We start from the raw sequence: 25,748 nt of genomic DNA on the forward strand, positions 1-25,748 counted from the left end.
ACTCAGTGGCCGTCTTTAAAACCTAAGTCAGATGATGTCATTCCTCTGCTCAGACCCATCTGATTGCCTCCCATTTCACTCTGAGTATGTGTCAGGGTTCCTCCTAATACCCCTCTCTCAACTTAAATATCTGTTTCTTACTCCCTTTGCTCTGCTTCAGCCACACTGAACTTCTTGCTCTTCCTTATATATCACTGTTGCTTAAACACTCCAGGCATACCTCTGTACTGGGCAGTTCCCTGTGTCTGGGATGCCTTTTCCTCAGTTAGCCTCCTGGCTTTCTCCTTCCATTCCTTCCGTTCTCTACTTAAAAGCCCCTTTCTCAGTCAGGACATTTCTGGCCATCCTAAAATTCTCACCACTTCTCCTCTCAAACCTGTAAACATTTCGTTTTCCTGCTTCAGTTTTTCCCTCTAACATATATTTGCCTAATCTATCTACTGTCATTGTGTGTTTATTTCACTCTCATGAGAAGGATTTTTGTTCACTACCATATCCTGTGTGCCTAGAAAAGGGCCTAGCATGCAATAAGTAGCTACTCAACAAATACTTACTAAATGAGCAAGTGAAGTTTACCCTTTGGTGTATTTTAAAAACATTAGACTGATCTCATGTAAAAAAAGAAAAAAAAGAAAGAAAGGCCGGGCACAGTGGATCGTGCCTGTAATTCCAGCACTTTGGGAGACCAAGGTGGGTGGATCACAAGGTCAAGAGATCGAGACCATCCTGGCCAACATGGTGAAACCCCGTCTTCTACTAAAAATCCAAAAAATTAGCTGGGCGTGGTAGTGTGCACCTGTAGTCCCAGCTACTCAGGAGGCTGAGGCAGGAGAATTGCTTGAACCCAGGAGGCGAAGGTTGTGGTGAGCCGAGGTTGTGCCACTGCACTCCAGCCTGGCGCCTGGTGACAGAGTGAGAGTCTGTCTGAAAAGAAAAAAAAAAGAAAAGAAATTAAAAAAGGTTTGACGTGGGTTCATTCTAACACTTTTGCTTGGCAATTATATGCCTTTTTGGATTTTTTTTAGCTCTTTATAATAGGCTGCATTCTTTATATTAATAGTTTTTTATTTAGAGAGTAAAGCTCAATATTGTGGTTACTCAGTATTTACTGTTTTAGTAATAATCATGATAGTTTTACTTATGATAAAATGGATCAAAGGAATTACAAACTTTGCTGGTAATTTATAAAGAAAAAATATAAGGGTGGTAAATTTAATGGACTTAAAAATTGCTTCCAAGCAATTATGAACCTTCAGTATTTGAAGTTAAAAGACCAGGTCGGAATGTATTGCTTTCTACCCTCAGAGAGCTGTGCTGATCAGGCCCTCTGAGCAGCTGTGGCTCTTACAAAGGGTGGTGGGAGGAGGGGACTTGAAGGATTGGCAGACTCTCAGGGCATAAGAGGGTTGACATGATCTGGAGAAACATGGCTATGTGAGCGAGGCTGCTGTGGGTTGGTCAGCACTCCCAGGCTTGTGGATTGGAGTAAGTTTGTGTTTGATTGCCTGTCTTTCAGAAGCAAGTGGCCCACATTGATGCTGGTTGATTGATTGACTGGATTTAGAACTGGCTGTGGGTGGTTGCTTGTTACTACCATGCTACAGGTCAGTTCTTTCCTAAGTCTGAGGCAACTTTAAACTGCAGTTTTCTATTTAAAAGTTGCCTTCCATCAACTATGATCGAAATGAAAATGATTTCATATTCCAGAACTATGTAATTAATTTGGATGTATGGGTCAAGAGGAATTGTTTAATAATTGGTCTCAGCAAGATCTCTCTCTCTTTTTTTTTTTTTTTTGATGTTTAGTCTTAACCAGAGAGTTCTCTACATAGTTAAAAGCAAACAGCAATTATTATTCTGTTTCAGTTTTGGTATTTTCAGAGGCTTCTGCTAAACTCCTAACATAATCTCCAGTGGTAAATGTTTGTCTCTTTGTTAATGTGTGTAGCTGTATGATAGTGACACTTTCTTTATTCCTTCATCTATTTTGTTGTTCACTTTCTGTTCCATGCAGCGGTAGTGATGCCATGTGTTTACTTCATTAAAAAGTCATTACAATTTTCTGCTGGCAAATTCAGCTTTCTGTGTTAAGACTAAAAACTAGACTAAACATATGGAAAATTTACCAAATTATTTTCAAACAAACTTCTGTAACTAATAAAAATATTGCTACTTTTGAACTGTTATACACTGACATTTAAGAATTTTTTTTTTAATTGGATTTTAGGTTTTGGGGTACTGACATTTAAGAATTTTATCAGTAAGTTTTTTTCTTCCCAAGACATTTTCCTGATTTCTTTAATGTAATATGTACCTGTTATTTTTAAAACCTTGTTTAAACTGTTTAAATATTATTCTATTTAAAAACAAAACCCAAAACATAGAACAGATCTAATTACGAGTTTCATGTCTAAGAGTCATTGTCTGTATGCTCCAGCTGTCTGATGTAGCATTCATCTTCCAGTCTTAGTTTCCTTGTGTTTTACACTCTTCTTTGCAAGTTCCTAGGAAACACCTAGACTCCATGGGACTAATCTTTGTGCTGTCATTCTGTTCTCCGAGTGGAGTCATTTTCTCTATTTTTCCTTGGTGAGCTCCTATTTTGCCTCTTCTGTAAAGCCTTTCTTGTGCTAAAATATAACTTTTCATTTATCAACTCGTAAATGACACATTGTATCGTAATTGTATATTACTTGTTTTCTGAGGCAGGAAATATATATTTCTATTTATGTTGGTAATTTATAACTGTGTTTTTTAAATTAATGACTTGAGATAGGGAAGAGTTGAAATTTTGCAAAATTGTTTTTTATGTGTTATCAGTAGAATTATTATAAAACATTGGCTTTTTATAGATTTTTTTTTTTTTTTTTTTGAGACAGAGTCTTGCTCTTTTGCCAGGCTGGAGTGCAGTGGCCCAATCTTGGCTCACTGCAGCCTCTGTCTCCTGGATTCAAGTGATTCCCCTGCCTCAGCCTTCTGAGTAGCTGGGACCACAGGTGCATGCCACCATGCCTGGCTAATGATTTTGTATTTTAGTTGAGACGGGGTTTCACCATGGCTAGGATGGGTCAATCTCCTGACCTTATAATCTACTTGCCTCGACCTCCCAAAGTGCTGGGATTATAGGCGTGAGCCACTGCACCTGGCCAGATTTTTTTAAAAGTTGTGGTTCTGCCTTACATATGAAGGAAGTAAAGAAAAATGAAAATAAAAAATGGACCTCACAATAATGTGATTACACCAATGTTTGAGAAGGCTAATTTAGTAACTCATGGTCTGCTGCAAGTAGATGATGACAGTGGTTTAAGTGAAATAGATGAGGATGAAAGGAGGTAAAATTTAAACGTTCTTTATTTCTCTGAGAAGGAACATTTGCAGTGGTTACTTTTTCTGGAAATGGAATAGTGTAGACTGCCAAAGCTAGAGGATACTCAACTATATCAACGCTGAAAGACCGATTATTCTGAGGGCTGGTGACTTTGACAAGGAGCAGTTTCAATAAATAATTGCTGTGGAACCCTGACTATCGTGGATAAGCATAGACACACCTTGAGGGAATGTTTCCTGGGAAAGACAGTAGAGAAATGGGTGATAACTGAAGAAGAATATGGAATTCAGGGACTTTTCTTTCTTTTTTCTTTAAAAATAGAAGCTTTGAGAGTGTGTTTGTATGATGCTGGTAATGATCATGAAAGAAGAGCATGTTTATGAGATTTAGTTTTGTTTGCATGTCTCAGTGCTTGAAAGCTTGACTCATTATCTTTTATAGGCTTTTAGCAACTAATTGTCCTTAAAATGTTTATTCATGTAGAGTTTTATGGTAAGAGTTTGTTCTTTCAGCATTGCTTCAGAAATGTATCATTAGTCTAACTGAGCGTGTAAATGTGAACTAAAATTCAAACTGTTATATATAAATTTTTTTAAATTGTGAAATTATAAACATGCGAACACTTAGGCCATACTGAACAGAATTTCAACATCCCTTGATGAATAGGTATGATTTGCTAAGGTACTCTAAAATGTCAGGTGTATCAACTTTAGAGTTGTTTAGTTTCTGGGGAGAAGGGGAGGGTTTTGTTCAAGTACTTTAGAAAAGCTAATTGTTGACAGTCTATCACAGATTATTACTTCTTGATTATAGAGTTTAAAAAACATTTAATCAAGTTGACCCAAAGTGGATTCTAAAGTTCTAAAGTATCAAAACACCATGTTTCCCTGGACCAGCATTGACATCAGGATGTATTGTGTGCTCAGTTAGTATTTATTTGTTAAATGTGCAAATTAATGGGTGAATACATGAAGGAATGCCTATTGATGAATTTCATTAAAAATGATTTTTAGTTTTTTTGAAAGTAGGTTTCCAAACTTGCCTCTGTATACAATTTTTTTATTAGAAAAAAATTGCAAGATTCTGAAATTATTATTTATAGTTGTAGTTAGAAATGGAATGACAGTGTGGATTAATCTGCTGTCATATCTCTTTAAAACACTTGAAAATAAAGGTTACCTTTACAGCATCTCATGAAACATGTTTTTGAGGTAGAATTCTTGGGTTTGAGTGCTGGGTCTGCTACTGGCCAGCTGTATCGGCTGAGGAGAGTCATGGGGCCTTTCTGTGCCTATTTTCTTTCTTTATAAAATACCTAATATGTTACCAACCTCACAGTATTACCAACCTCACATTGTTAAAAGGATTGTATGAGCTTGACACATGGACAGTGCTTAGAATGATGCATAGTACCTGCATAGTAAGTCCAGAAAAAGCTAACATATCATCATTAAAAAAGGGATTTCTCTTATATAAGAATGTGAGTAATATTTTCCAAATAGGTTTTAGGGCCTGTACACACTGTTTTTATTGAAAAGGACAACAATGAGAAGAACCTGATGTATATCTTTTTATCACATAATGCAGGTAACATGTTTTTTTCTTTTGGTTTTACTCTCAGAAAGCTGGACCTAAATTTAATTATTTGTGGTGTGCTAAATTTTTTTATCCCTTAATGTCAATGTTTCTGTTTATAATTTAATGTCCGTTGTAGAAAATTACTGTATTTTGCATTAACTGTAAAAAAAATTACCTGTGCACTTGATGAATAGCAGAAGTAATACAAATGCAGATATTTTATATGATAAAACAATAGTATTAGATATGCTTTATATTTTACATCTTTGCTATTTTTCTAATAGGAATTGTTTCTTTTTTCAGGGCTGAAAATAAAACATCTACTGAAAAGAGCCAGGTATTGTAAAAAAAGTAAATGATCTAAAATATTATTTAAAAAAACATTTAAAAGTAAGGTGGAAAAAAAGAATGTTTTGTTATAAAGCTGTTTGCTTAGAAAAAGTAATTTAAAAACAGCCATTGATAACTGTACCTTCTAAGAACAATCTGTTTCTTTAAGAAGTAACTGTGTTTTTGCTCATACAAAAAAACAGTGGAGAAATACCACTTCTGTACATTTAGCACATGTTATAAATCTTTCTAGGACATTGTGAAACAGTATTATTTATCTCATAGGTCAAAAACCAAATACATCCTGGGGCTGACTTTGCTGACTCAGTGCGACCATCTGAAACAGACTCAGAATGCAAGTTGTCTGACTCTACTTATGAGAATTTTTTGTTGTGGATTGAACAACTTAGAATGAAGTGTAAAGGTAGGACCATTGCATAAATGCAAGGCCTTTTAATGTGTCCTGCAGTAATGTGTGTATACATTGCTGAGAACTGATGCATGATAGTGAAGCTCATCTCAGAAATATGCTCAGTGTTAAAGTAAAAAGAGAACAAATGTATACTGTACACCAAAGAGCTATGATAACTCCACTGTACTTTTCTCGGTGTGAATGGCACTCCCAGTCATTTTGTGGGCTCTGTTTCTCTCCTATGCCTTCCCCCAATGTCAGGTTACCATTTTTTCCCACCTGGAATGCTGCAGGAATCTTAGGAATCCTAGAACTCTTTTCCCTAATGCCCTACCTCCTAAAACCATGGTCTACTCTGCAATCATAATGATATGTTTTTAAAGATTCGGATCTGATCATGTGATTCCTTTGCTTATAACTCAGCTGCTACTACTCATTGCTGTAAGGTTAGAGATCTGAATCCTCTAGCTTTATCCTGCATCGCTTTTACCCTTCTCTTTCTCTGTGTCCCACCCAGTGTCTTAGATTATTGTTCCAGCAGTCGATAGTTTCAGTGAGGTATAACTGACACACTATAGACTGCACATATATAAAATGCGCAGTTGCATGGACATGAGAAACTGTCACCATAATCGAGAGTTAGCATGTTGATCATCCATCAAAGTCTTTTCCTGTCCCTTGGTATTCCTTTATTAAGAAACTGCTGATGTTGGTGGGAGTGTAAATTAGTTCAACCATTGTGGAAGGCAGTGTGGTGATTCCTCAAAGCCTTAGAAATAGAAATTCCATTTGACCCAGCAATCCCATTACTGGGTATATATCCAAAGGACTATAAATCGTTCTACTATAAGGACACATGCACACAAATGTTCATTGCAGCACTGTTTACAATAGCAAAGACCTGGAATCAACCCAAATGCCCATTGATAATAGACTGGATTGGGAAAATGTGGCACATATACACCATGGAATATTATGCAGCAATCAGAAATGATGAGTTCGTGTCGTTTGTAGGGACATGGATGAATCTGGAGAACATCCTTCTCAGCAAACTGACACAAGAACAGAAAATGAAATACTGCATATTCTCACTCATAGGCGGGTGATGAAAAATGAGAACACATGGACACAGGGAGGGGAGTACTAAACACTGGGGTCTACTGGGGGGAAAAGAGGAGGGCCAGCGGGGGGGGAGCTGGGGAGAAATAGCCTGGGGAGAAATGCCAAATGTGGGTGAAGGGGAGAAAGGAAGCAAAACACACTGCCATGTGTGTACCTATGCAACTGTCTTGCATGTTCTGCACATGTACCCCAAAACCTAAAATGCAATAAAAAATTAAAAAAAAAAACTGCTGAATTATTTCCCAAGGTATTTGAATTGATTTTCCATTCCAACCAGAGGTATATGACATTTCCTGTTGTTCTGTAGCATCTCAACATTATTGCTGTTTTTTTAATTTTGAAATTTCAGCCATTATAATGGATATGTATTCATATCATTATGGTTTTAATGCGCATTACTCTAAGGACTAATAATGTTGAACATCCTGTATGGGCTTATTTGCTACCTGTATATCTTCTTTGGTGAACTGTATTTTCCAATTGGGGTAGCTTTTGAACATTTAAAATTGAGATTTGAGTCAATCAGCTTTTATACATACTCCAAAGGTTGTCATACCTTTCCATTTTGAAACTAACTTGTGGCAAAATGGTCTCTGTCACAGCCAATCAACTCTGCCATTGTAGTATGAGACCAGCCGTAAACATATGTTAAAAAGCACAGCTATGACTGTTCTTCAAGATGGACAAATAGGAACAGCTCTGGAATGCAGTTCCCAGCGAGAACGCAGAGGCTGCCACAGGTGATCCTCAGGCAAGCAGGGTCTGGAGTGGACCTCCAGCAGTCCTATAGCAGAGGGCCCTGTTAGAAGGAAAACTAAAAAACAGAAAGAAATAACTTCATCATCAACAAAAAGGATGTCCACTCAGAGACCCCCATCTGAAAGTCACCAACTACAAAGACCACAGGTAGATAAATCCACAAAGATGGGAAGAAACAAATGCAAAAAGGATGAAAATATCCAAAATCAGAACCCCTCTCCTCCTCCAAGGGATCACAACTGCTCACCAGCAAGGGAACAAAGCTGGATAGAGAATGAGTCTGATGAATTGACAGAAACAGGCTTCAGAAAGTAGGTAATAACAAACTCCTTTGAGCTAAAAGAACATGTTCTAACCCAATGCAAAGAAACTAAGAACTTTGAAAAAATGTTAGATGAAATACTCACGAGAATAAACAGCTTAGAGAACATAAATGACTTGATGGAGCTGAAAAACACCACACAAGAATTTCATGAGGCATACACAAGTTTCAATAGCCCAATCAACCAAGCAGAAGAAAAGATATCAGAGATTGAAGATCAACTCAATGAAATAAAATGAGAAGGCAAGATTAGAGAAAAAAGAGTAAAAAGAAATGAACAAAGCCTCCAAGAAATATGGGATTATGTGAAAAGACCTAATTGACGTTTGATAGGTGTACCTGAATGTGATGGAGAGAGTGAATCCAAGCTGGAAAACACTCTTCAGGATATTATCCAGGAGAACTTCCCCAACTTAGCAAGGCAGGCCAACATTCAAGTCCAGGAAATACAGAGAACACCACAAAGATATTCCTCAAGAAGAGCAACCCCAAGGCACATAATCATCAGATTCACCACGGTTGAAATGAAGGAAAAAATGCTATGGGCAGCCAGAGAGAAAGGTCAGGTTACCCACAAAGGGAAGCCCATCAGACTCATAGCAGATCTCTCAGTAGAAACCCTACAAGCCAGAAGAGAGTGGGGGCCAATAGTCAACATCGTTTAAGAAAGTTCAAGAAAAGAACTTTCAACCTAGAATTTCAGATCCAGCCAAACTAAGCTTCATAAGCGATGGAGAAATAAAATCCTTTAAGAACGAGCAATTGCTCAGAGATTTCATCATCACCAGGCCTGCCTTACAAGAGCTCCTGGAAGAAGCACTAAACATAGAAAGAAACAACCAGTACCAGCTACTCCAAAGACATACCAAATGGCAAAGAGCATTGATGCAATGAAGAAACTGCATCAACTAATGGGCAAAACAGCCAGTTAGCATCAAAATGGCAGGATGGAATTCACACATAACAATATTAACCTTAAATGTAAATGAACTAAAGGCCCAATCAAAAGACGCAGACTGGCAAATTGGATCAAAAGTCAAAAACCATTGGTGTGCTGTATCCAGGAAACCCATCTCATGTGTAAGGATACACATAGGCTCAAAATAAAGGGATGGAGGAAGATTTACCAAGCAAATGGAGGAGAAAAAAAAAAGGAGTTGCAATTCTAGTGTCTGATAAAATAGACTTTAAACCAACAAAGATCAAAAGAGACAAAGAAGGGCATTACATAATGGTAAAAGGATCAATGCCACAAGAAGAGCTAATGATCCTAAATATATACGCACCTAATACATAAAGCAATATACACAATACATAAATATATATGCACCTAGATACATAAAGCAAGTTCTTAATGGCCTACAGAGACTTAGACTCCACTGTCAATATTAGAGAGATCAAAGAGACAGAAAATTAACAAGGATATCCAGGACTTGAACTCAGATCTGGACCAAGAAAATCTAACAGACATTTACAGAACTCTCTACCCCAAATCCATAGAATATACATTCTTCTCAGCACCACATCACACCTCTAAAACTGACCACATAATTGGAAGTCAGTCAGTCCTTAGCAAATGCAAAAGAAGGGAAATCATAACAGTCTTTCAGACCACAGTGCAATCAAATTAGAACTCAGGATTGAGAAACTAACTCAGAACTGGACAACTTCATGGAAACCAAACAATTGGCTTTTGAATGTGAACTGGATAAAAAATGAAGGCAGAAATAAAGATCTTCAAAACCAACAAGAATGAAGACACAACATACTAGAATCTCTGGGACACATTTAAAGCAGTATCTAGAGGAAAATTTTTAGCAATAAATGCCCATATGAGAATCAAGAAAAGATCTAAAATTGACACCCTGTCATCAAAATTGAAAGAGCTAGAGGAGCAAGATCAAAAAACTCAAAAGCTAGCAGAAGACAAGAAATAACTAAGATCAGAGCATAACTGAAAGAGATAGAGAGACACAAAAACCCTTCAAAAATTAATAAATCCAGGAGCTAGTTTTTTGAAAAGATCAACAAAATAGATGGATCACTAGCCAGATTAATAAAAAAAAGAGAAGAATCAAATAGATGCAACAAAAAACAAAAAAGGGGATATCACCACCAATTCCACAGAAATACAAACTACCATCAGAGATTACTGCAAACAACTCTATGCACATAAACCAGTAAACCTAGAAGAAATGGGTAAATTCCTGGACACTTGCACCCTCCCAGACCTAAACCAGGAAGAAGTCAAAACCCTGAATAGACCAAATAACATGGTCTAAAGTTGAGGTAGCAATTAATAGCCTACCAACAAAAAAAAGCCCAGGTCCAGATGGGTTCACAGCTGAATTCTACCAGACATACAAAGAGGAGCTGGTACCACTTCTGAAATTATTCCAAACAATCCAAAAAGAAGGAATCCTTCCCAAATCATTTTATGAGACCAACATCATCCTGATACCAAAACCTGGCAGAGACTTAGCATGAAAAGAAAACTTCAGGCCAATATCCATGATTAACATAGAAGCAAAAATCTTCAATAAAATACTGGCAAACTGATTGTAACAGCACATCAAAAAGCATATCACCATGATCAAGTAGGCTTCATCCCGGGGATGCAAGTCTGGTTCAACATACTCAAATCTATAAACATAATTCACCACATAAACAGAACCAAAGACAGAAACCACATGATCATCTCAATAGGTGCAGAGAAGGCCTTCAACAAAATTCAACAGTCCTTAATGTAAAAACTCTGAATAAACTAGGTATCAACAGAACATATCTCAAAATAATAAAAGCTATTTATGACAAACCCACAGCCAATATCATACTGAATGAGCAAAACTGGAAGCATTCTCTTCGAAGTCTAGCACTAGACAAGGATACCCTCTCTCACCACTCCTATTCAATAGAGTATTGGAAGTTCTAGCCAGAGAAATCAGGCAAGAAAAAGAAATAAAGGATATTCAAATAGGAAAAAAGGAAGTCATATTGTCTCTATTTGCAGATGATGTGATTGTATATTTAGAAGACCGCATTGTCTCAGCCCAAAATCTTTTTACTGATAAGCTTCTTCAGCAAAGTCTCAGGTTACAAAATCAATGTGCAGAAATCACAAGCATTCCTATACACCAATAACAGAGAAGCAGAGAGCCAAATCAAGAATGAACTATCATTCACAATTGCTACAAAGAGAATCAAATACCTAGGAATACAACTAACAAAGGTTGTAAAAGATCTCTTCAAGGAGAACTACAAACCACTGCTCAAGGAAATAAGAGAGGACACAAACAGATGGAAAAACATTCCATGCTTATGGTTAGGAAGAATCAATATTGTGAAAATGGCCATACTGCCCAAAGTAATTTATAGATTTAACACTATCTCCATCAAGCTACCTATGACAGCCACTTCACAGAACTGGAAAAAACCACCTTAAACTTCATATGGAACCAAAAGAGAGCCTGCATAGCCAAGTCAGTTCTAAGCAAAAAGAACAAAGCTGGAGGCATCATGCTACCTGACTTCAAATTATACTACAAGGCTACAGTAATCAAAACAGCATGGTACTGGTACCGAAACAGAGATATAGACTAATGGAACAGAACAGAGGCCTTGGAGGCAGAGCCACACATCTACAACCATCTGCTCTTTGACAAACCTAACAAAAGCAAGCAATGGGGAAAGGATTCCCTGTTTAATAAATGGTGTTGGGAAAACTGGCTAGCCATGTGCAGAAAGCAGAAACGGGATCCTTTCCTGATACTTTACACTAAAATTAACTCCAGATGGATTAAAAACTTAAACATAAGACCTGACACCATAAAAACCCTAGAAGAAAATCTAGGCAAAACCATTCAGTACATAGGCATAGGCAAGGACTTCATGTCTAAAATACCAAAAGCCGAAATAGACAACAAAAAGCCAAAATAAACAAAAGCCAAAATAGACAAATGGGATCTAATTAAACTCCAGAGCTTCTACACAGCAAAAGAAACAATCATTAGAGTGAACCAGCCACCAACAGAATGGGAAAAATTTTTGCAATCTACCCATCTGACAAAGTGCCAATATCCAGAATCTACAAAGAACTAAAACAGATTTACAAGGAAAAAAAAAAACATTTAAAAGTGGGGAAAGGATATGAACAGACCTTTTTCGAAAGAAGACATATATGAGGCAAATAAACCTATGAAAAAATGCTCATCATCACTGGTCATTAGAGAAATGCAAATCAAAACCATGTGGAGATACCATCTCATGCTACTTAGAATGACGATCATTAAAAAATCTGGAGACAACAGATGCTGGAAAGGATGTGGAGAAATAGGAACACAACAGGAACACTGTTGGCGGGAGCGTAAATTAGTTCAACCATTGGGGAAGACAGTGTGGCGCTTCCTCAAGGACCTAGAAACAAAAATTCCATTTGACCCAGCAATACCATTATTGGGTATATATCCAAAGGATTCTAAATCATCCTGTTGTAAAGACACATGCACATGAATGTTCATTGCAGCACTGTTTACGATAGCAAAGACCTGGAACCAACCCAAATGTCCATCAGTGATAGATGGGACAAGGAAAATGTGGCACATATACACCATGGAATACTATACAGCCATAAAAAATTATGAGCTTGTGTCCTTTGTAGGGACGTGGATGAATCTGGAAAGCATCATTCTCAGCAAACTGACACAAGAACAGAAAATCAAACGCCACATGTTGTCATAGGCAGATGTTGAACAATGAGAACACATGGACACAGGGAGGGGAGCATCACATTCTGGGGTCTGTTGTGGGGGAATAGGGGAGGGACAGTAGAGAGGTTGGGGATGGATAACCTGGGGAGAAATGCCAGATGTAGGTGACAAGGGGATGGAGACAGCAGACCACATTGCCATATGTGTACCTGTGTAACAATCCTGCATGTTCTGCACATGTACCCCAGAACCTAAAGTGCAATAAAACATATTTAAAAAAACACAGCTGCATTCCAATAAAACTTTATTTGTAAAAATAAGAAGCTTCCCCACAGGTTGGATTTTACCTGTCCCTATTATGTGATCATGATTGTGAATAAAGACAGTTTTACTTCTTCCTTTCAACCCAGATAGCTTTTATTTCCTTTTCTTGCCTAACTGCACTGGCTTCAGTACACTGCTGCTCAAATACTGAAAGGAGACATTCCTGTGTTCCTGATCTTACAGGGAAAGCGTTCAGTTTTTCATCATGATGCGTGTTAGTTGTAGCTTTATCAGAGATGCTCTTTATCATGCTGATGGCCTTCCCTTGTATTCTTTAGTTACTAAGAGGAATTTCTTTTAAATCAGGAATGAATGTTGTATTTTATCAAATGCCAAATCTACTGAGATGGTCAGATGGTTCTTCTGACCATCTAAAAAGTTTGTTAAGGTGGTGAGTAACTGATGGCAAACCAACCCCGTGTTTTGGGATCAACCTCACTTGTTAATGATGTATTATCCTTCTAGTATATTAGATTTGCCAAAATTTTATTTAGAAATTTTTAGAGGACCATCTTTTAGAGTAGTTTTTGCTTCACAGGAAAACTGAAAGTAAGGCACAAAGATTATCACTGTACTACCTGCCCCCAACACGTTCATAGCCTCCACAATTATCAGTCCCTCACCAGAGTGGTACAGTTGATCTCATTGATGATCGTGAATTGACATGTCATAATCACCCGAAGTCCATAGTTTATATTAGAGTTCAGTCTTGGTGTCTTAACTGCTGTGAATTTAGACAAAGGTATAAGGACATGTATGTATCATTGTAGTATTATCCAAAGTAGTTTCAGGGTTTTAAAACTCCTTTGTGCTTCATCTGTTCATCTTTTCCCACCCTCCCCAACTCCTGGCTACCACTGATTTTTTTTTACTGTCTCTATAGTTTTGCCTTTTCTAAAATGTCATATAGTTGGTATTATACAATGTGCAGCCTTTAGACTGCATATTTCACTTGGTAATATGCCTTTGTGGTTCCTTCATGTCTTCTCATGACATGATAGCTCATTATTGCATGACTGTACCAGAGGTGGTTCTGTCACCTAAAGTTGGGTATCTTGGTTTCTTCAGAAATTGGTTAAATTTTTATGTCCACGTTCATGAGGAAGTTTTCCTTTTTTGTAATATCATTGTCAGATTTTGGTTCAGGGTAATGCTAGAGTGACAGGATGAGTTGCATTTTTTTTTTTTTTGAGGGCTAGGGGAGAAGCCATGTAAAATTGTTGTATTACTTATTAAATATTTGGTAGAATTCACCAGAACATAGATATCTGGCCTGGAGTTTTCTTTCTAGGAAGGCTTTACTTATGCTTTATTTTCTTTTATAGATACAGAACAGTTCAGGTTATTCCTTCTTGATTGAACTGTCGTAGTTTTTATTTTTCAAGGAAAGTGTCCGTTTCATCAGAGTTGTCATGTTTAGTCACATAAAGCTGACCTTATTATACTGCTATTCTTTGAGTGTCTGTCGAATCTGTACAATGCCGTATTACTATGTTTCTGAAGTTAGTCATTTGCATCTTCTTTTCTATGACCACCTGACTAGAGAGTTTCATCACTTTTTTTGACCTCCTCAAAGTGTTTGGTTGTAATTGATTTTTTCCTATTGTGTTTCTGTTTTATTGGTTTCATCTTTGATGTTATGGTCTGTTCGGCCGCTGTAACAAAATACTATAGGCTGGGTGGCTTATAAACAACAGAATAGATTTCTCACAGAAGTCCAACACCCAGGTGATGGCAGATTTGGTGTCTGGTGAGGGACCAATTCCGGGTTCATAGATCCCTTTTTGCCCCCTGTGTCCTCACATGGCAGGATGGGTAAATGAGCCCTCTGCAGTCTATTATATAAGAGCACTACTTGCATTCATTAGGGCTTGGTTCCCAGCACTAATTACCTCCACAAAGCCCCACCTTCTGAAAACATCACCTCTGTGATTAAGTTTCAGCATAAACTTAACATAAACTTAAGTTCTGGGAAGATGCAAATGTCAACCATGGCATATGTTTATTTTTTATTTTTTGCTGGTAGGGTCTTTATTAGATGGTTATTGCTGTACTGTAGGGTCAGATGAGCGCTGTTTAAGCAGTATCAGAGGCCTGTGTGTTCAGCTCAAGAATGTGGATCTTCTCTCTCTGTTGATTACAGTGGGTAGGTTTCTTCAGAAAAGCCCCAGAGGCAGGGACCCATGAGCCCCAAGGTTAGAAGTGAAAGTGGAAGGCCTCAGTCACATGCTGCTTCCATGCTTCCAGGCTGGGCAGCAAGGAGGAGATGCCCATGACATGCCAGGTCTCCCCCTCTGACACCAGTGAAGTCTGGTAGGAAAGCCTCTGCCTGGAGGCCAATCATGGTAGGCAGCATTGCAGGGTCGGAAGCCTGAGTCTGGAATAGGAGCAGGGGCAGGCCCCTGCAGAGGCACTTCCGGCCTGAAGACAGCTCCATTGAGCCCCTGCAGCACAGGTATGGTGCCCTGGACCAAACCCGCAGCCTGGTAAGGGGCGCCTGCCAGGGCCACAGCCAGGAGGCATTCCCCGAAGCCCTGCTCCCCTGGTGCTGCCGGGCTGTGGGAGGTGGTGACACTGAGGCCAGCCTCTTTCACCAGCAGCTTGGCGTTCACCAAGTTCACATCCGCCTGCTTGGAAGCCTCCTTCAAGAGGCCGATGATGACTGCAGGGCTTAGGCAGTTCCCAGCATTCTTCAGGGATGTTCCTGGTGTTATCACCTGGATGGTCCTTTTGGGAGATCCAGCCCAGGCTCGCATCAGACCTGGGCTTCTGCCAGACCAATCCAAGGCTTGGTGTGTGGAGAGAAGGCGCTGATAAGGGCCTGGGCATTTACAACCCCTGTGAGAGATTTCCCCTTCACCATGTCCATGAACGGAACAGCAATTTCCTCCCCACAGCGGCTCTGCGCATCCTTAGTGCTGGCGCCCAGGTGGGGACAGCTGATGACATTCTCATGGTCCACCAAGGTTCGGTCCTGTGGTGGCTCTTCCGTAAACACGTCCAGCGCAGCCCCGGCACACTGGCCCGACTGCAGGGCCCAGAGCAGGGCGCCATCGTCCACGATCCCTCCGCGGGCGCAGTTCACCACACGTACCCGCTTCTTGCACTGGACAAAGGTGCTATTGTTCAATAAGCCTGTGGTGGAGGGCAGGAGAGGAGTGTGGACAGTGATGAAATCACAGAGAGGCCAGATCTCCTCCAGGGGCAGCAGCTGAACACCAAAGGAGGCCGAGACCTCTGGGGAAATGATGGGGTCATACCCTATCGTCTTCATCCCAAAGGACTGCATCCGGGTAGCCACCTCCCTCCCAATCCCGCCCAGGCCCAGAATTCCCAGGATCTTCCCGTTCAGCTCTGTTCCCATGAACTGCAGCTCGGCTATCAGCTCGTCTTTGCTAAGGTTCTGCTTCTCCACCACCTGCAGCCCTCAGTCTTGCAAGATCCTCCGGCAGCAAGGGTCCACGCTGTCATCGATGAGCACTTTCTGCAGATTTGCAAAGGCCATTGCTGGAGGTGGCCTCGGAGTCGGTGCTGCAAGTGGAGGTGCTTAAGCCGAGAAGCTGTGGTTGGGCCTGGCGCGCCGGAGTCCGCGTATGTTTATTATGTCATTTCCTCTGCTTGCTTTAGGTTTAATTTGTTCTTTTTTTTAGTTTCCTCCTCTTCTTCTTCTTTTTTTTTTTTTTTTTTTGGTTGCTTAAGACAGAAGTCAAGACCATTGACTTGAAAGTCTTTTTTTTTTTTTATTGAGACGGAGTTTCGCTCTTGTTACTCAGGCTCGAGTGCAATGGCGCGATCTCGGCTCACCACAACCTCCGCCTCCTGGGTTCAGGCAATTCTCCTGCCTCAGCCTCCTGAGTCGCTGGGATTACAGGCACGCGCCACCATGCCCAGCTAATTTTTTGTATTTTTAGTAGAGACGGGTTTTCACCATGTTGACCAGGATGGTCTCGATCTCTTGACCTCGTGATCCACCCGCCTCGGCCTCCCAAAGTGCTGGGATTACCAGCTCGAGCTTCTAATATAGACATTAAGTGCTAAAAAAATTTTAAGTACTGTCGTAGCTGTGTTCCACAGATGTTGATAGGTAGTATTTTCATTTTCATTCCATTCACAATACACTTAATTTCTCTTTGCATCGTGTCTTTGACCTAGGGTTGTTTAGATGTGTGTTACTTTGTTTTAAAATATTTGAGTATTTTGATGAGATATTTTGTTATTGATTTCTGATTTGATTGCTTTGTGGTCAGAGAACATACTTCGTATGAGTTAAGTCCTTCTGACTTAGTTCTTTTGCTAAGCTTGATTGCAGAACCTAGAATGTGGTGTGTTTTGGAACGTGCTCCCCGGGTACTAGAGAAGCATGGTGTTGTTCAAGTCTACCCGCTTCTTGCTGATTTGCTGCTCCCTTGTTTTATCACTTACTGAGTAATATTCAAATGTCAGACTGTACTTGTGAATTTGTCTATTTGTTCTATCAATTTTTGCCTCATATATTTTGAAGCTGTTATTAGGTACTCAGTCACTTAAGATTATATGTTCCTGATTAACTGAACTTTCAAAAGTCATGAGGAAATAACTGTTTGTAGCTGGTAAATATTTTTGCTGTGAAATTTACTTCGGCGTTAACATAGCCATTTCTTCTCAGGCTTCTTTTGTCAACTCTTAACCTGGTATATCTTTTAACGTCTTTCTGAACAATTTGTCTTTTTAAATTTAAAGTGTTTTTCTTTTCTTTCTTTCTTTCCTTTTTTTTTTTTTTTTTTTTTGAAACAGAGTCTCACTCTGTTGCCCGGGCTGGAGTGCAGTGGCGCAACCTCGGCTTACTGCAACCTCTGCCTCCTGGGTTCAAGCGATTCTCCTGCCTCAGCCTCCCAAGTAGCTGGGGGTTACAGTTGCATGCCACCACACCCAGCTAATTTTTTGTATTTTTAGTAGAGACAGGGTTTCACCATGTTGGCCAGGCTGGTCTTGAACTCCTGACCTTGTGATCCTCCTGTCTCAGCCTCCCAATGTACTAGGATTATAGGCGTGGGCCACTGCACCCAGCCTAAAGTTTTTTTTTTTTTTTTTTATAGGAAGCATGTAATAGGTTCTTGCATTTTTATCCAATCTGATAATCTGCCTTTTAAATGAGATTTTTAGGCCAGTTTCATTTATAATGTGCTTATTGATGCAGTTAGGTTTATCTGTCATCATGCTTTTTGATTTCCATTGGTCCCTGCAGTTCTTTGTTCTCTTCTTTTTCTGCTTTCTTCTCAATTAGTCTAGTAATTTTTGTGATTTATTTTTAATCTCCCTTTTATGGCTTATTAGCAATAACTATTTTTTTCTATCTCAGTGATTGCACTACAGTATATGATTTTATATAGTATATGATTTTAACTGATCACAGTCCATCTTCAAAAATATTATGCCTTGTCACATATGGCATAAGAAAATTACAAATGAAAAACCAAACATCATACGTTCTTACTCGTAAGCGGGAACTATGCTATGAGGAGGTAAGGACATAAGAATGACACATGGAGGTTGGGGACTTGGGGGCAAAGTGTGTGGGGGGGTGAGGGATAAAAGGCTATGGATTGGATATTGTGTATGCTGCTTGTGTGATGCTTGAGTGCACCAAAATCTTAAACCACCACTAAAAAATTTATTCATGTAACCAAAGACCATCTGTTCCCCAAAAACCAATTGACATTTTTTTAAAAAGGAAAATTAGAATAATATACTTTTATTTTCTCTCTCCCAGCCAGAAGACACTTCTGGATTTGTAGGGTTATAGTTTTCTTTAAACTTAAAAAGTTTTGGCCATTCTCTTTATATTTTCCTGTCTCTCTTTTTCCCTCTTTTGGGACTTATTCCTGCTTGAAGTTTTCTCATAGTTCACTGATGTCTCAAATTTATGAAACTTCTCTTTGGTGATGTCTAATCTGTGTTCACTTCCATCCATTGTAGTTTTCATTCCTGACATTGTGGATTTGAATCTCTACAAGAGTATTTTGCTTTAAAAAAATATGTATCTTCCATGCCTCTGCCAATCTGCTTGAGCTTAATTTTGATATACAGCTGAGTTCCACATGAACAGCTTGATCTTTCCGGTCTTCCCTTTATGATTGGGTCGAATTTCCCACTCCTGAGGCAAGATCTTTGTAATGGCTCTATTCATTCCCATGTGAAGTCTGAGTTTTCCCAGCATCACTCATGGGAATGGACACTCTTTTTGGCACCTTGTGAGCAGCAGGCATGTTTCTTTCCAGTTTTTTTTAGATGTTTCTTCCCCTTGGTCTGGGGCAGTTTTCTGGCACACATGCGCTGTTCAGTACTCTGCTAGATAGCCAGGAGGTATTTTTGCAGATCTTCAGTGTTCTCTCCCTGTACTCTGTCTCCTTTTCCGTATTCTGTTTTGTGACCTCTGCCTGCCTTGGCTTTACCAGACTCTCAGCTTCATCGTCTCATCTCAGGGAATCGGGTAGACTCTATGTCACCTTTTTCTCTCTGTGTGATAGCCTGGGAACTCTGAGAAGGCAGGAAGCTGGAGCGTTGGTATGAATTCCATTTGTTTCCTGTCTTTTGGGATCATGGTCTTCATTGAAGTCCAATGCCTGGTAAATCATTGTATAATATATTTTTTCTGTTTTCCTTTTGGTTATTTCAGGCAAGAAGGTAAATCAGTACTTGCTGTCCATCGTGGCCAGAAGCAGATTGCAGCAGAGCGTCGGCACCTGCTGTCGACTGCTAGAATGCTTTTCTACCCCTTTGCTTAAGTGTTTCCTTCTCACCCTTCATTTCTTGGTGTAGTCATCTCTTCCACAGGGAAATCTCTCATGGGCCCAGTATAGATCAAATTCTCCTATGTGATCATGGAACTCTGTTTTCTTACACCATCTGTCTGAATTTATAATTGTCACTTTTGTTGTCTTCGTTGCCCACTACACTTAAGACTAAATGTTTTACCTGCAGAGCTTAGTGGAATGTCTGCCACACTGTAGGCACTCAGTGCATATTTGTTCTGTGTATGAAGGAGACAGTGTTTAAAAATGCACAGTCCTTTTTACCTAAAAAGTACTCACATATTTTATTTCCACCTTGTTTTCTCCCTGACACAGAGTCTGTTAGCCTATCAAGAATTGAGGATGCATTTCATTTATATGAAAACTTCCTGGAACTTAAGAATAGTGAGCATGAACGACTTATAGCAGAAATTAAACAAATGGGAAATATGGTTAGTGTCCTACAAAAGGAGCTCTCTGAAACAAAAGAGACAAAATTACAGTTAGAGCATCAGAAGATCGAATGGGAACGAAAGCTGCGCAGGTTGAGGTATGACACTCTAGTTTTTGTTTGTTTTGTTTATTATTATACTTAAATTCTGGGGTACACGTGCAGAACATGCAGGTTTGTTACATAGGTATACACGTGCCATATTGGTTTGCTGCATCCATCCCCGCATCATCTACATTGGATATTTCTCCTAATGTTATCCCTCCCCTAGCCTCCCAACCTCCTGATATCCCTCCCGTAGACCCCAAGCCCCCAAATAGGCCCCAATGTGTGCTGTTCTCCTCCCTGTGTCCATGTGTTCCGATTGTTCAACACCCACTTAATGAGTGAGAACATGAGGTGTTTGGCTTTCTGTTCTTGTGTCAGTTTGCTGAGAATGATGGTTTCCAGCTTCATCCATGTCCCTGCAAAGGACATGAACTCATTATTTATGGCTGCATAGTATTCCATGGTATATATGTGCCACATTCTAGTTTTAAAGAAATATTTATACTAAAGATAATATATTAGAATTTTTATAATTTCTGACTTGCCTTCTGGGGATTAATGGGAGAAACCTTCTTGGTCTTGTGGAACATGAAATTCTTGGAAATAATAAATTATTTTAACTGTGAACTCTTCTGCTAATAAATAAATGCATATTCTTTGCAGTCTTAATGGCCATGTAGAAGTCCACCATATGAAATCTTGTTATTCATTTAACGAATTGCAATTTGAGTTTTGAAATTATCTTGTATTTATAATTAATGATATAAGGAGCATCTTTTCTCATTATTATTATTTATAGACACAGGGTCTCACTCTGTGCCTGAGGCTGGAGTTCAGTGGTGTGATCATACCTCCCTGCAGCCTCGAACTTCATCCTTCTGCCCCAGCATCCTAAGTAGCTGGGACTACAGGTGCCTGTTCCCATGCCTGGCTAACTTTTAAAGTTTTTTGTAGAGACAGGATCTCACTACATTGCTCAAGATGATCTCCAACTCCCAACCTCAAGCATTCCTTCTGCCTTGGCCTCCCAAGTCATTAATATTAACAGGCATGAGCCGTCATGCCCAGACCATAACATTTTTTATATAAATCTCACATCCCTAAACTGTTTGCTTTGAATAAATTATCCAATATAGAATTATTAGGTTGAAATACAGGATCTTTGATCAATATTAATTTTTCTGAAGAATGTTTGTGTTAATTTACAGTCCAACCAATAGAGCATGAACTGGCCACTTTTCTTAAACCAAAGTAATTTTTAAAAAATTTCTACAGTTTTATTCTTTTTCAGAATTTTGGTATATTTCATAGCTTTAGGGGATACAAGTGGTTTTTGGTTACATGGATGAATAGCTTAACTCCCTATTATGAATGAGAACATGTTTTTATTTGGCTTTCCATTCCTGAGTTACTTCACTTAGAATAATGGCCTCTAGTCCCTTCCAAGTTGCTGCAAAAGACATTATTTCATTCTTCTTACGGCTGAGTAGTACTCCACGGTGTATATATACCACATATTATTTATTCCATTCACTGGTTGACGGACACTTAGGTTGATTTCATATCTTTGCAATTGCAAAATGTGCTGCAATAAACAAACATACATTTGCCAGTGTCTTTTTGATGTAATGATTTATTTTCCTTTGGGTAGATACCCAATAGGGGATTGTTGGAGTGCGTGGTAGCTCTATTTTAGCTCTTTGAGAAATCTCCCTACTGTTTTTCTTAGAGGTTGTACTAATTTACATTCCCATCAGCGATGTATGAGCAGGCATTCCCTTTTCACCACATCTGCACCAACATCTTTCTATTGTTTTTCAACCTTTTAATAATGAGGATGCTGGCTGGAATACGGTGATATCTCCTTGTTGTTTTAGTTTGCATTTCCCTGAATATTAGTGATATTGGGAATTTTTAGCTGTGTTTGTTGGCCGTTAGTGCATCTTCTTTTGAGAAATGTCTGTTCATGTCATTTGTGCACTTTTGGATGGGATTATTTGTATTTTTCTTGCTGATTTGTTTGTCCCTTGTCAGATGCATAGTTTGCAAATATTTTCTCCTATTCTGTAGGTTGTCTGTTTACTATGATGATTATTTCTTTTGCTGTGCAGAAGCCTCTTCATTTAATTAGGTCCCATGTATTTATTTTTGTTTTTGTTGCTTTTAGTTCTGAGGTCTTTGTCATAAATAATTTGCCTAGGCCAGTGTCCAGAAGAGTTTTCTCCTACACTTTCTTCCAGATTTTTTTTGTGGTTTCAGGTTATAGATTTAAGTTTTTAATTCATCTCTTTTTTAATTAAAAAATATTTTTTGGTAGAGACAAGATCTCACTATGTTGCCCAGGCTGGTCTTGAATTCCTGGGTTCAAGCCATTCTCCTGCCTTGGCCTCCCAAAGTGCTGGGATTACAGACAGAAGCCACCATGTTAGGGCCTAATCCATCTTGAGTTAACATTTATATATGGTGAGAGATAGGGATCCACTTTCATTCTTCTACACGTGGCTATTCAATTTTCCCAACACTGTTTATTGAATAGGGTGTCCTTTGCCCAGTTTATGTCTTTGTACACTTTGTGAAAGGTCAGTTGGTTATACATATTTGGCTTTATTTCTAGGTTCTGTATTCTGTTCCACTGGTCTATGTATCTACTTTTATACCAATACTATGCTGTTTTGGTTACTTTAGGCTTGTTGTGTGGTTTGAAATCTGGTATTGTGATGCCTCTGGCTTCATTCTTTTTGCTTGAGATTGCTTTGGCTAGTCAGGCTCTTTTTTTATTCCCTGTAAATTTTAGAAGTACTTTCTCTAATTTTATAAAGAATGAAAGTAGTATTTCGATAGGAATTGCATTGAATCTGTAGATTGCTTTGGTTAATATGGTCGTTTTCAATACATTGATTCTTCTAATCTATGAACATAGGGCATATTTCCATTTGTTTGTGTCATCTGTGATTTCCTTTTTTCCTATGAAAGATGTCTTCAGCAGTGCTTTCTAGTTCTCCTTTTAGAGATCTTTCATCTTGGTTACCAAGGACGTGAAAGATCCTAAAAGGTTGTTTTTGTTGTTGTTGCCGTCACTATCATAAAAGGGATTAGGTTCTTGATTTGATTCTCACCTTGGCCATTCTTGATGTATACTAGTGCTACTGATTTGTGTACATTGATTTTGTAACCTGAGACTTTTACTGATTTCATTGATCAAATCCAGGAGTGTTTAGGGTGTTTAAAGCTAAAAGATTATGTCTTGGGCAAACAGATAGGTTGACTTTCTCTTTTCCAATTTGGATGTCCTTTCTTTCTTTCTTTTTCTTGACTGATTGCTCTGGCTAGGACTTCCCAGTTTCATTCTCAATATGCATGAAATAAAAAGTAAAATGGAAAGTAATTGATGATTAGTTTATTCCACATCTTTCATAGGCAGATAAAATTAATTCCAAATTTGATGTTGAAACACACATTATCCTTTACTTTTAAATTAAATATTAGATCCTGTCTTGTTCCAAAAGGGATTTAAACATTGTTTGTAAAATGCATAAGAATCAAGAAGATAAGTTGAAAGTGTTACCAAAAAGAGAGACCTGAAAAGTATAGAGGTAAGAGTTATTAAACAGCTTAGCCTAGTCTTGGATTATAGTAGTCTGCGGATACATGTTGTGTGAATGACATCTGAAGGTGTTATCTTACACTGTAAATCATTATTTTGGGCTACACATACAATATTTCACAAAGATGAAAATGTATTTCTAGTGAATTTCTAAACTTGTTCGTAAATAGTAACTTCTTTTAAATTAGCTAACTCTAAATGATCTAATTAACTAATTTTCAATTTGCATAACATGAAAAAGAAGTAATTTTCAACTTGTAACTTTACTGAGAAATTTCAGATATGCTCTTCTCAGGTTTACTAGTAACAGAAACTTACCAGTTAACAGAATGTTTCTTTCCTCGCTACTTCTCAAATATATATGGCCCTTGGAAGAGAGTGAAGTGAGAAACTAAAAACATGAGAACTAGAAAGGAAACAAGAACATAGGAGTTTTTATGAGGATTATAAACCCACATGGAAGAGCCAGATGACAAAATAAACTTTTTTATTTTCTAACAAAACACATTTTAATATCCACATTTAACTGCAGACTTGCCTTAAAACAAGAAAAAGAGAAGAAAGAAAATGCCGAAATGTTGTGTAATAAAGTTAGTGAACAGTTAAGAATAAAAGAAGAGGAAAGTACGGAAAAGGCTGAAATGACGCAAGGACTTAAACGGAGTCTGAGAAAACTCATTAAGGAATTGAGGATGGTAAGAGACAACTTGGATCTGGTAAATTAATCTTTGGTGAAAACTTCATATTTCTAACTTAATGTTTCATCAGTATTGCTTATTTTTTTTTGGCTTCATGTATATCATTTAGGTTTAAAACAAACCAAAACTGTTATCTCCTCTTAAAAATGAACTATGACATTTATAGCTAAAATTATTTATTATAAACCTTGGCATCTAAATAGATGCTCAGTCTGTGTTTTCAGAATGGAAGATGAGTTTAATCACTAAATGAGTTTACACATTTTTATGTTAAAATACAGGCTAAATAGCTTTGAAACTATAATGACACTAGTTAAATGTTTTGAAAGAAATTTTAGTTTAAAATGCTGTATCTTCCCGTATTTAAGAACTGTTTTTCCTCTTTGACAAATGTAATTGTTATGTATGCAATTAAGATTTGAGTGATTCTTGAGGGATAAAAGTTCTTGTGTGTTAACAGGCTACTTTCTTTTAACCATTTTATAAGAGAGGCTCTGCTCTTTTTTTCTTTTATCTTTTTTCTTTCTTTTTTTTTTAAGACAGAGTCTCACTCTGTTACCCAGGCTGCAGTGCAGTGGTGGGATCTCGGCTCACTGCAACCTCCGCCTCCTGGGTTCAAGCAATTGTTCTCCCTCAGCCTCCGAAGTAGCTGGGACTACAGGCGTGTGCCACCATGCCTAATTTTTTTATTTTTAGTAGAGATGGGGTTTCACTATGTTGGCCAGGATGGTATCCATCTCCTGACCTCGTGATCCATAGACCTCGGCCTCCCAAAATGCTGGGATTACAGGCGTGAACCACCATGCTCAGCCAAGAGAGGCTCTGCTCTTAATTAACCTTTTAGTGTTTTTTTTTTTTCAGGGCTATTAGACAAACACCTCCATGTTATCTCTAGGTCAAGCAGCAGCAAAAGGATGCCCAGCAGCAACTTTCCGAAGAACAGAATGCCAGAATAGTACAAGATCAGATTCTGACCAGTAAACCAAAGGAGCTAGAAATGGCTCAAAAGAAAATGGATTCTGAGGTATTTTCTTTGGCCATTTTCAGATATGTTTTTGTAGGTGAATATATTTTTTAAAAACAACTCTATGCAACTTGGAATTCTAATGGATTTTTGAATCCCTCTCACACACACACACACACACACACACACACACACATTTGGGGGTGGTGACAGTGGTTCTGGAATTTTTGGCCCATTGTATAACATCATTTTCTTAATTCAACTTCATTTGTCTGCAAGGGTCAAGCAGTGACTTTCACAGGGGCCTTATCCAAAGGAGAAACATTTGTTAT

At 38.5% G+C, this 25,748-nt stretch overlaps 1 protein-coding gene and 1 pseudogene across 10 annotated transcripts in view; one reads left to right on the forward strand and one right to left on the reverse strand.

The window, feature by feature from the left end:
* The window catches only part of LOC100395099 (coiled-coil domain-containing protein 144A), a 117,405-nt gene that overhangs the window by 34,613 nt on the left and 57,044 nt on the right, over positions 1-25,748 (forward strand). For 9 of the 10 annotated variants that reach the window (XR_013535930.1, XR_013535928.1, XR_013535931.1 and 6 more), the window contains 5 exons: positions 5,210-5,243; positions 5,522-5,660; positions 19,988-20,201; positions 24,287-24,449; positions 25,348-25,476. Coding sequence is in view for 5 of the 10 variants with exons in the window: in XM_078374367.1 (XP_078230493.1) it covers positions 5,210-5,243; positions 5,522-5,660; positions 19,988-20,201; positions 24,287-24,449; positions 25,348-25,476 (679 nt within the window). In the remaining 5 variants the exon portion in view is untranslated. The remainder of the gene's footprint in view (positions 1-5,209; positions 5,244-5,521; positions 5,661-19,987; positions 20,202-24,286; positions 24,450-25,347; positions 25,477-25,748) is intronic. The other variant, XM_078374371.1, reaches the window with a different exon arrangement.
* LOC103790563 (D-3-phosphoglycerate dehydrogenase pseudogene) lies at positions 14,161-16,477 on the reverse strand (annotated as a pseudogene).

Source organism: Callithrix jacchus, chromosome 5 (genome assembly GCF_049354715.1).
Source record: "Callithrix jacchus isolate 240 chromosome 5, calJac240_pri, whole genome shotgun sequence".
Lineage (NCBI taxonomy): Eukaryota > Metazoa > Chordata > Mammalia > Primates > Cebidae > Callithrix > Callithrix jacchus.